Genomic DNA, 12,407 nt, shown 5'->3' with positions numbered 1-12,407 from the left:
GAGATGTTTTTGGTGGCAGAATGGAATTTTTATACTAAGCCATTTTTCTTTTTTTGTAGACTGAATGGAGTCAAATTTGAAAATGAAATGATCAATGTTGTTTCAGCAGAAACTGGAAATAAACCAAAACTAAATCGGAAACAATGGTAAGTTGAAAATTAAAGGTTTTTTCCTATGTTATTTATTTTGTTCCAATTAAGAAATGAACTTAGAATTCACTTTTCTTAGGCTGCCTTGCTTATTCTATCCTCCTGCCTAATATCATCCCCCTTTTTTTGGGGGACATGAGAAAGATATGCAGCAATTGGCCCAGTATAGGATACTATTCTAAGCCATCAGAAGAATTCCACTTTACTGATGGAGGATAGCCTCCTTTGTTTATTGAATCATGGATCCTGTTGCTTTGTAAATTAATTATTTTGCTTCTACTTCTAGAATATAATTTCAGTAGTAAGAGATTTGATCTTTACTTTTCTCAAAAATGACATTTATTAAACATTGAGAATGTGGCATAGTTTAGCCAACAAAAATTATATGTAAAGTATGTACAAAAATATTTGTAGCAGTTTCTTTTTTAGTGGCAAACAACTGAATATTAAGAGGGTGCCTCTCAAATGGGGATAGCTAGACAAAGAATGGCACAGACACAAAACAATAAAAGGGTTAGTTTTAAAGAAATCTGGATTGACTTGTATTAAATAATGCAGAGTGAGGTGAGCAAAACCAGAAGAATTTTATACATTTACAATAATGTAAAAGCAAACAGTTTTGAAAAACTATGGTACTTTATTCTGTGCAGTGACTAACTATGATTCCCAGAGGACTGATGAGAATTATACATCTAAGAGATAGGCAATAGACATGATATAGAATGAAGCAACATTTTTGGACATGGACAGTATAGAAATTTGTTTTGCTTGACTGTGCATATCTGTTACAAGGATTTTATTTTATCAAGCAAAGGAGTGTCATTTGCTTCAGAAATCTATTTTTGTTTTACAGTTCATTTCTTTGTGATGTGACCATGAAGTCGATGGATGGAAAAGAATTTCCCTGTCACAGATGTGTACTTTGTGCTAGGCTTGGTATGTATGGATACAATTTCTTAATTTATTATTTGCATACTTTTACTGTCCTTATTAAATTAAATTTTTATTTTTCTCTCCCAGAATATTTTCACAGCATGTTGAGTAGCTCTTGGATTGAGGTATGTGTTTTTTTGTTTTTTTTTAATGCCTTACCTTCTATCTTAGAATTAATAATACTATGTATTAGTTCCAAGGCAGAAGAGTCATAAGGGCTAGGCAGTGGGGTGAAGTGACTTTCTGAGGGTCATATAACTAGGAAGTATCTGAGACCATATTTTTAAAAAATAAATTATGATGAGCTACATAATAAAATATTTAGATGGAAAAACTGTTCCAATATAGGTTCAAAACTTTTCAAAACTGTTTAACTCGCCAATCGGGTTCAAACTGTTCAGATACTTTCAATAGAGGTAATCAAAAATATCCTCACTGATGAAGTGTGAAGCTCAAATGTGAACTTCCCTTCAGGGCCAGGCGCAAAGAGCTAAAGAGACTCTTATTATAAACATAAAATGTTTATTGAAATATATAAGGATAAATAAAGAATTTCTAATTCTAAGGGATTCTAAATCCACCTAAATAAACTCCGAGGTTCCGCAAGGAACTGCTTTCCCTGTGTTTCACAGTCTACACTAATCCTCCCTGATCTGACTAACCCAAATTTATACTATCTAAATAAAAACTACGACTAATATCCGTATAAATCTTAACTTTGCCTTCAAATTATAAAATAGCAAAGGCTAGCTGGTTGAATCTCAACAAGAATCGAGTTAGGACTCTGAGTCTAAACCAAACATTAGTTTTTTCTTTGGTCTTCTCAGAGTTAAACAATCTACAAAAATCACAGTAGATATTCACTAGCTTTTACCAAGTTGGGAAAGGAAAACACTGAGCTCCTTCAGACCTTTCCCTCAGAGAGAGAGGCAAAGATGTTACCTCCTCCAGCCCTGAGAGAGAGTCTCTGAGTGTCTCTGCCAACTGCCAGAACCCAACTCCCAAACTACCAGAGAGAGTAGTTGACATAGAAAAATGGTTATAACTGTCAGCAGTTGAAATTAACACATTCTCTCAGCTCTGCTTCAAACTCCAGTTCTTTTCTCAAGCCATCCACTTTACTTCTTATCCCTAAACCAATAAAACAATACTTATTTTCTAATATCATCCTTACAATTTGAACCTAGGACCTCCTGTCTGTAGGCCTGGCTCTCAATACACTGAGCTACGTAGCTGCCTCTGAAATATGTTTTAAATAGAAACATGTTAATATTCGTTATTTAATTATGCCTAGAAATTATTTCATATTTATACCTATGCCTATTTCTCTATATAAACAAAATATCCAAATCATTATTGATGAATTAAACTTTTTTTTTTAAACCCTTACTTTCCATCTTGGAATTAATACTGTGTATTGGTTCCAAGACAGAAGATCAGTAAGAGCTAGGCAATGGGTGTTAAGTGACTTGCCCAGGGTCACACAGCTGGGAAGTGTCTGAGGCCAGATTTGAACCTAGAACCTCATGTCATGTGTAACAATATATGTTTCCTCTTAAGAATCTATTCCCTTATAACTACTGTGTTATTGACTTCTAGCTTGGTGTAAGTTTTTGTTAATCTCATAAAAAATATGGTTTTCTTTTAAAGGATTGATTTTAAAATATTTTGAAATTTTATTTTTTAATATGAATTGTGTGTGACCTTTTGAAAATGCTTGACATACTGACTTATAAAATATTTCTCAGCTATATCACTCAATGGTTTTACTTTTTCATGTCTTTATTTAATGTAAGTTTTTGTTGAATTCCACCTACAAAATAAACATGTAAATACAGTAATATTTAGAAGTTAGAATTGATAACAAAAATATTGTATTTAAATTTAAAATTTACTAATTATTTGAGTATACTCAGTTCTTTATCAATATCAACCTGTTTGTGGGTAGTTCATTATTATTTCCTTTTCATGATGTATGCCAATTTACAAAAGTAATATTTTATTATTCTTTGGTGGTTTTAAGTATGTTTAGAAAAGAGTGTTACATGTTCAACCTCATTCTTTGAAGAAATTTATATCTATTTAAATAATTTTATAATACATGCAATGTAATATATCATAATGATATAAAATACAAATCATTTTAATATATAACAATATGATATACGTGTCCATGTATGCCTATATAAACATACATATTTTATATTAAATTTTATTTAGGCTTCCAGTTGTGCCGCTCTGGAAATGCCAATACATTCTGATGTACTGCAAGTTATCTTGGATTACCTTTATACTGATGAAGCTCCTGCAATAAAAGGTATTAACAAAAGATAGAATTTTGTAATGTTTTGTGTGTTTTGACCTAATTATAAACAATTTACTGAAATTAGTATACATGTAAATTTCATCTGAATTATAGCAAAATAAACTTTCAATTAAGTGTTTCAACAGTTTTAACAATGAATATACAGGAATACTACTGGCCATGATAGCAAAAACTTTTGATATTTTTCAAAAACAATACGATTTCTATACACTAGAGAAGCCATTGTAAAGGTGACAATTAGGATTTCAATACATAGTCATTAAATGCTGATTAAACTCTTCTGTGTGCCAGGCACTGTGCTAAGCACTGGTGATATCAATATGAAAACAGACAATCCAGTTCTTATTGGCAAAGTGTTTATAATCTAATTTTTTAAAATTAGTTTTTCAACTATGTCTAACAATTCATGACCTCTTTGGTGGTTTTCTTTTATTTTTTTAATTTTATTTAATCAATTTAGAATATTATTCCTTGGTTACAAAAATCATATTCTTTCCCTCCCTCCCCTTCCCCACCCTTCCCATAGCTGAGGTGCAATTCCAATGGATATTACTTGTGTTCTTGATCAGAACCTATTTCCATGTTGTTGATGTTTGCACTATATCAAGCAGTTGTTTTTCTTCTGTGTTTCTACTCCCACAGTTTTTCCTCTGAATGTGGATAGTGCTCTTTCTCATAGATCCCTCCGGGTTTTTCAGGATCACTGCATTGCCACTAATGCAGAAGTCCATTACATTTGATTGTTCCACAGTATATCAGTCTCTGTGTATAATGTTCTCCTGGTTCTGCTCCTTTCACTCTGCATCAATTCCTGGAAGTTATTCCAGTTCCCATGGAATTCCTCCAGTTCATTATTCCTTTGAGCTCAATAGTATTCCATCATCAACACATATCACAATTTGTTCAGCCATTCTCCAATTGAAGGGCATCCCCTCATTTTCCATTTTTTTTTTCACCACAAAGCACGCAACTATGAATATTCTTGTACATATCTTTTTCCTTATTATCTCTTTGGGGTACAAACTGAGCAGTTCTATGGCTGGATCAAAGGGCAGAGAGTCTTTTAGCTCCCTTTGGGCATAGTTCCCAATTGCCCTTCAGAATGGTTGGATCAATTCACAACAACACTAGCAATGCATTAATGTCCCAACTTTGCCACATCCCCTCCAACATTCATTACTTTCCTTTGCTGTCATGTTAGCCAATCTGCTAGATGTGAGGTGATACCTCAGAGTTGTTTTGATTTGTATCTCTCTGATTATCAGAGATTTAGAACACTTTTTCATGTGCTTATTAATAGTTTGATTTCTTTAACAGAAAATTGCCTATTCATGTCCCTTGCCCATTTATCAATTGGAGAATGGCTTGATTTTTTTGTACAATTGATTTAGCTCTTCATAAATTTGAGTAATTAGACCTTTGTCAGACATTTTTGTAATGAAGATTGTTTCCCAATTTGTTGTTTCCCTTCTAATTTTGGTTGCATTGGTTTTGTTTGTACAAAAACTTTTTAATTTGATGTAATCAAAATTATTTTATATTTCGTGTTTTTTTTTTCTAACACTTGCTTGGTTTTAAAATCTTTCCTTTCCCAAAAATCTGACATGTATACTATTCTGTGTTTACCTAATTTACTTATAGTTTCCTTCTTTATATTCAAATCATTCACCCATTCTGAGTTTATCTTGATGTAGGGTGTCAGGTTTTGAACCAAACCTAATCTCTCCCATACTATCTTCTAATTTTCCCAGCAGTTTTTATCAAATAGTGGATTTTGGACCCAAAAGCTGGGATCTTGGAGCTTATCATAGACTGTCTTGCTAAGGTCTTTTACCTCAAGTCCATTCCACTGATCCTCCTTTCTATCTCTTAGCCAGTACCATATTGTTTTGATGAAGACTGCTTTATAGTATAGTTTGAGATCTGGGACTGCAAGGCCACCTTCCTTCACATTTTTTAGATTATTTCCCTGGATATCCTTGATCTTTTGTTCTTCCAAATGAACTTTGTTATGGTTTTTTTCTAATTAAGTAAAAAAGATTTTTGGTAGTTCCATGGGTATGGCACTAAATAAGTAAATAAGTTTGGGTAGGATGGTCATTTTTATTATGTTAGCTTGTCCTACTCATGAACAATCAATGTTTTTCCAATTGTTTATATCTAGTTTTAATTGTGTGGAGAGTGTTTTGTGGTTGTGTTCATACAGTTCCTGTGTTTGCAGATAGATTCCTAAGTATTTTATATTATCTAGGATGATTTCAAATGGAATTTCTCTTTCTAATTCTTGCTGCCGAGATGTGTTGGAAATATATAGAAATGCTGATGAAATATATGGGTTTATTTTGTATCCTGCAACTTTGCTAAAGCTGTTGATTATTTTGACTAGCTCTTTAGATTATCTAGGATTCTTCAAGTAGACCATCATATCATCTGCAAAGAGTGATAGCTTGGTCTCCTCATTGCCTATTTTAATCCCTTCAATTTCTCTTTCTTTTCCAATTGCTACTGCTAGTGTTTCTAAAAGTACAATGTTAAGTAATAGAGGTAATAATGGGCATCCTTGTTATACTCCTGACCTTATTGGGAAGGCTTCTAGTTTTTCCCCATTGCAGATGATGTTTGCTGATAGTTTTAGATATATACTGTTTATTATTTTTAGGAAAGGCCCTTCTATTCCTATGCTTTCTAGTGTGAGGAATGAGTGTTGTATTTTGTCAAAGGCTTTTTCTGCGTCTATTGAGATAATCATGTGATTTTTGTCAGTTTGTTTGTTTGTTTGTTTGTTTGTTTGTTAATATGGTCAATTATGTGGATGGTTTTCCTAATACTGAACCATCCTTGCATCCTGGTATAAATCCTACCTGATAATAATGAATAACTCTTATGATCACTTGCTGGATCCTATTTAAGATTTTTGCATCTATGTTCATTGGTCTGTAGTTTTCTTTCTTTGTTTTTGACCTTCCTGGCTTTGGAATCAGTACCATATTTGTGTCGTAAAAGGAATTCAGTAGAACTTCTTTGCTTATTCTGTTAAATAGTTTGTATAATATTGGGATCAGTTGTTCTTTGAATGTTTGATAGAATTCATTTGTTAATCCATCTATCTGGTCCTGGGGATTTTTTCTTAGGGAGTTCTTTGATGACTTGTTTAATTTCTTTTTCTTTTATGGGGTTGTTTAGGTATTCTATTTCTTCCTCTGTTAGTCTAGGCAATTTATATTTTTGTAAATATTCATTTGTATCACCTTGATTGCCATATAATTGAGCATAATAATTTTTAATGATTGCCTTATTTCCTCTTTCTTAGAGGTGAGGTCTTCCTTTTCATCTTTGATACTGTTAATTTGGTTTTCCTCTTTCCTTCTTTTAATGAGATTGACCTAGTACTTTGTCTATTTTATTTGTTTTTTCAAAGTACCAGCTTCTAGTCTTATTTATTAAATCAATAGTTCTTTGACTTTCAATTTTATTAATTTCTCCTTTGATTTTTAGGATCTCTAATTTAGTCTTAATCTGAGGTTTTTTAATTTGTTCACTTTGTAGTTTTTTAATTTGCATGCCCAATTCATTGACCTCTGCCTTCTCTAATATGTTAATACATGAACTTGTGAATTTTAGATTTTCTCCATTTTGCTTAGTCTTTGAATTCTAGCCATCAGGAATGTATACACCCCTACTTAAGGATTAAGTGTTGAGGAGGATGGCCTATGACCGACATGTGTGAGCAAGTGACAAATAAGAAACAACTGACAGAACCCCTGGGCTGTCCTAAGTCAAGCTTAAGTTTACCATTGATGCATGTGACTCACAAGAAGTGATGTAAAGAGTGGTCTATATATTTCACGCCACTTTTTCTATCGTTTTTGTTCGCTCGTTGAGATGTTTGGGCTCTTTCAGATTTGGGAGCTCTGGACAGCATTTTGGGGTGCTTGCAGCTCTTGTCGAGTTTTGGCGTCTGCAACTTGCTGGTGAGGGACTGGGAGAAGCCCTGTAGCGTGGATTAGGTGAGGCATCTTCCCTGAGCAGCCTTGTTGAGGTGACTGATTCCTCTTTTCCTCCTTTCTTTGACCTCCAACTCCTATCTGACTTGTCAGAGCAGTCCAATTCCCTTTCCTCTCTCATTTCTTCTTAATTTCTTCCTTCTATTGTAATTAACCCACCAGAAAAATCCCAAACTGACTTTAGTATTTTATTGTGATTGAATTTTAATCCCTGGCGACCACTAAAATAATATATTCAGTCAACAACCCTAATTTTACGCCTTACAAACTCAAGGATATAAATATACCCTTGAGTACTGCTTTGGTTGCATCCCATAGATTTTGAAAGGATGTCTCATTATTGTTATTTTTTTCCATGAAATTATTAATTGTTTCTATGATTTGTTCTTTAACCAATTTTGGAGAATCGTATTAATTTCCAATTAATTTTTGATTTTCCTTTCTATGTACCCTCATTAATTATTATTTTCATTGCATTGTGGTCTGAGTAGGTTGCATTTATTATTTCTTCTCTTTTGCACTTGTTTGCAATGTTTTTATGCCCTAATACATGGTCAATTTTTGTGAATGTCTGCATGTGCTGCAGAAAAGAAGCTATATTCCTCTTTGTCCCTATTTATTTTTCTCCACATATCTACTAACTCTACTTTTTCCAAGATTTCATTCACTTTTCTTACCTCTTTCTTATTTATTTTTTGGTTTAATTTATCTAATTCTGATAGAGAAAGGTTCACATCTCCCACTAGTATAGTTTTTCTGTCTGCTTCATCCTTGAGCTCCACTAGTTTCTCCTTTAGAAATTTGGATGCTATGCCATTTAGTGCAGACATGGTGAATACTGATATTTCTTCATTGTCTATACTTCCTTTTATCAGGATATAATTACTTTCCATATCTCTTTTGACTAGATCTATTTTTATTTTGGCTTTGTCAGATATCATGATTGTGACTTCTGCCTGCTTTTTTCAGTGATGCCGAGTAGATTTTGCTCCATCCTATTACTTTTATCCTGTGTGTGTCTACCTTCCTCATGTGTGTTTCTATTAGACAGCATATGGTAGGGTTTTGGTTTCTAGACTGATATTCACTTGTGTTTTATGGGTGAGTTCATTCCATTCAAGTTCAGTTATGATTACCAGCTCCATATTTCCTAGCTTTTTGATTTCTACTCCTAGTCCTGCCCTTTCTTGTTTCACTATTTCCTTCTACACCAGTGTTTTGTTTTTAATCAGTCCCCCTAATTCTTACCCTTATTTTACTTCCCTTTCTACTCCCCCACCCCTCTTATTTCCTTTACAGTCTTTTTAAACTACCCCTACACACACACACTCTCCTTCCCTTGTATTGCTTCCCTCCCCACCAATCTGTTTGTTACCCTTCTACTTCCCTATAGGGTGCAAATCAATTCTCTGTCCCAATGTATTTGATTGATGTAACAACTGAGTATTTCCTATCTCTAACCTCTTTACCCTTCCAGTGTATTGATGTTCTCCCCCCTCCCGCCATGAGCTTCTTGGTGACATATAAAATTTCTAAAAATTTATTTATTTATTTATTTATTTATTTGGTTATAATACTCACTTTATTTCCCTCCCTCCATTCCACCCACCTCTCCCTCAGCCGACGCACAATTTCATTGGGTATTACTTTTGTCCTTGATTAGAACCTATTTCAATGATGTTATTTGCACTAGTATGTTCATTTAGAGTCTACATCCCCAACCATATCCCCCTTGACCCATGTAGTCAAGCAGTTGTTTTTCTTCGGTATTTTTACTCCCACAGTGTTTCCTCTGAATGTGGATTGTGGTTTTTCTTGTAGATTCCTCCAAGTTGTTCAGGATCACTGCACTGCCACTAATGGAGAAGTCCATTACATTCGGTTGTACCACAGTGTATCAGTCTCTGTGTACAATGTTTTCCTGGTTCTGCTCCTCTCACTCTGCATCAATTCCTGGAGGTTGTCCCAGGCCCCATGGAATTCCTCCACTTTATTATTCCTTTGAGCACAATAGTATTCCATCGCCAACATATACCACAATTTGTTCAGCCATTCCCCAATTGAAGGGCATCCCCTCATTTTCCAATTTTTTGCCACTACAAAGAATGCAGCTATGAATATTTTTGTACATGTGACATATAAATTTATCTCATTCTGTTTCTTTTCCCATTTCTCTTAGTAGTAACCTCTTTTTTTAAGTAGTTACATATATACATGTATGCACATGTGTGTATATATATTTATGCATACATATATCTATATATGTATTTATGTCTTGGAATTTCATCCTTTAGAGTTGTCACTGTTCCCTCTATGTATAATTCTTCTAGCTACTCAGGTGATAATAACAATTTTTAAGAGTCACCAATATCCTCTTTTCTCGTAGGGATACATATCATTTAATTTATTCGGTCCCTTAAGAAAAGTTTTTTTCTTTAGTTTTGTTTTTGTTTTTTCCCCCTTTCTTAATTACCTTTTGATGATTCTCTTGAGTTCTGTGTTTGGGCATCAAATTTTCTGTTCAGGTCTGGTGTTTTCTTTACAAATGCTTGGAATTCTCCTATTTTATTAAATAACCATATTTTTCTCTGTAAGAATATAGTCAGTTTTGCTGGGTAGTTGATTCTTGGTTGTAGACCTAGTTCCCTTGCTTTCCAGAATATCATATTCCATGCCTTTTTGTTGTGTAGTGTAGATGCAGCCAGATCCTGTGTTATCCTCACTGTAGTTCCATGGTATCTGAATGACTTTTTTTTAGCAGCTTGTAATATTTTTTTCTTGGTCTTACAGCTTTTGAATTTGGCTGTAACATTCCTGGGTGTTGTCAGTTGGGGATTAAGTACAGGAAGTGATCTGTGGATTCTTTCAGTCTCCACTCTACCCTCTTGTTCTAGAATATCGGGACAGTTTTCTTGGATAATTTCCTGTTGAATGATGTCACAGGCTTTTTCTTTTGTCATGGTGTTCTGGTAGACCAATGATTCTTAAGTTGTTTCTCTTGGAACGATTTTCTAAATCTTCTGTTTTGTAAATGAGATGTTCCATATTTTCCTCAATTTTTTCGTTCTTTGGATTTTGTTTTATAATTAACTGCTGTGAAGTCGCTTGCTTCTAATTGTTTTATTCTTGTTTTTAAAGACTGAATTTCATCCCTGGCTTTTTGATCATCCTTCTTCTGGTCTGATTTTCTTTGAAGGTCATCTTTCATCTCCTTTGCCTTATTTTCAAGATTAATTTTGCCTTTGAAGGCACAGTTTTCTTATTTTAGTTCAAGTGCCTGTTTCCAGATAACTTATCTTGCTTTTTAAGTTCTTTTCCCTTTTGTCTCTAGCCTCTCTTAATTGTGTTTTGAATTGTATTTTGAGTTCTTCCAAAGCCTGTGTCCAATTTGCTAGAATTTCTGTGTTTTGCTTGTTGTTCATTCATCCTCCTCTGTTCCATTTGCTCTTTCTTCATTACCTGTATAGAAACTGTTGATTGTAATTTCTTTTTTCTTTTGTTCGTTCATATTTGCTCCTTCTCTCTTGCTCCTCTCATTGTGTGCTGGACCTGTGTGTTTGGGCTTTTCTGTCAGCCTTCACCCTTGGATCTTAGCAGGACACTCAGAGCAGTCTGTGGGAGAGGTGTATTGGAGCTTGAGGTTCCTTGCCCTCTGAAGGCTTGATGAGATTAAGCCCAACTGAGTTGATTTTGCAGAGCTGGATGTGCCCTGAGGCCAAAACCTGGGAAGGGTGGGGGCAATATGAAGTATCTCTGCTGCTGAGACTAGGCTGGGTCCTCTTTGCTTCTCTTCGAATTGCCTCCCAGCCATCCGTGTTCAGAGCCCTGAGCCTGGTACAGCTTTACATGCAAGGTACTCCCTCCAGACTAGAGCCCTTGCCTGCTCATAGATTCCAGCCACTTCTGGAGGCTCAGTACTTTGGGTGGGGGGAGGGGTCCTGGGATCATCCTTCTTCCTTCCCCTTAAACCTGAGTGTTCAAGAATTCAGGCTTTTTGGGGGCATACCTTTTAATTTGAGTCCAGCAGGAGGGTTCTTTAGCTCTATCCTGTTGTTAAATTTGGTTTTCAGTCCCCTAGGAGCATTTAGTTTTTAATTGGTGAGGAAGGGTTTTCAGAGGTCTGAACTTTCGCTGCCTCTTTGCCGTCATCTTGACTCTGCCCCCTGGGGGTTTTCTTTACAAAGATTGGAGTGATTTTCCATTTTTTCTCCAATTCATTTTACTGATGAGAAAATTGAGGTAAATAAGGCTAAATGACTTGCCCAGGATCACAGAGCCCATGCCTTAAGCTGTTTTTTTTTTAACTCAGGAAGATGAATTTTCCTGACTCCAGTCCCAGCACTCTATCCACTGTGCTGTCAACTGTCCCATTACTGTTTAGTAGTTTTTCAGTTGTATCTGACTCTTTATACATCAAGGAAAACTGAAAAGGAACTGAAAGGATTAGGGATATGAGTTCAGGAATTTACCTAGTGACCTATTTTGAGATAGTTGATTTATTTCTTGCCTTTCCTTGCATGTGTATCTGTAAATCTAGCACAACAATACAAGGACAAGGGCCAAGGCCTGAACTAGAATTTAAGAAACATGACCCTTACGCTTTTGCACCATATTTGCTGTTATGTAGAATTGCAAAATGCTAACAAGATGAAAATCTTTTTCTAGAGGCTTAAAATCTGGCTAAGATATGAATAGGCAAAGAGAACCTTTTAGAAGTTATGGCTCCCTGAAAGATTGAATTCAAGGCCAAATTCTTTTAGAATGCCTTCAATTATTATCATATTTTAATAATTCTTAAGAATCTCTTTCAGAATGAGTTTTTAATGAGTTTATAGGATACTAAATTGTCTGTTAGATTGATGAGGTCAGGACTTGTATAAAAGAGCTTTTTTAAACTGTGATAAAATTTAGGCTGCCATATTTCTTATTCTTTACTTTTATATAGTGCTTAACTACCCAGTATTTTACTTATTTTTTTCATTATTTCAAAATCAT

The 12,407-nt window shown here is 34.6% G+C and overlaps 1 protein-coding gene across 2 annotated transcripts in view; it reads left to right on the top strand.

Moving 5' to 3' along the window:
* Nucleotides 1–12,407, top strand: part of IBTK (inhibitor of Bruton tyrosine kinase) — a 107,414-nt gene that overhangs the window by 50,432 nt on the left and 44,575 nt on the right. For both annotated transcript variants that reach the window (XM_007484255.3, XM_001375435.5), the window contains exons 14-17: nucleotides 60–146; nucleotides 1,003–1,085; nucleotides 1,170–1,207; nucleotides 3,303–3,399. In XM_007484255.3, coding sequence (XP_007484317.2) covers nucleotides 60–146; nucleotides 1,003–1,085; nucleotides 1,170–1,207; nucleotides 3,303–3,399 — 305 coding nt within the window. The remainder of the gene's footprint in view (nucleotides 1–59; nucleotides 147–1,002; nucleotides 1,086–1,169; nucleotides 1,208–3,302; nucleotides 3,400–12,407) is intronic.

Source organism: Monodelphis domestica, chromosome 2, assembly GCF_027887165.1.
Source record: "Monodelphis domestica isolate mMonDom1 chromosome 2, mMonDom1.pri, whole genome shotgun sequence".
Taxonomy (NCBI): domain Eukaryota; kingdom Metazoa; phylum Chordata; class Mammalia; order Didelphimorphia; family Didelphidae; genus Monodelphis; species Monodelphis domestica.
Note: the sequence above shows the minus strand (reverse complement) of the source record. Positions and strands in the feature narration are given on the sequence as shown.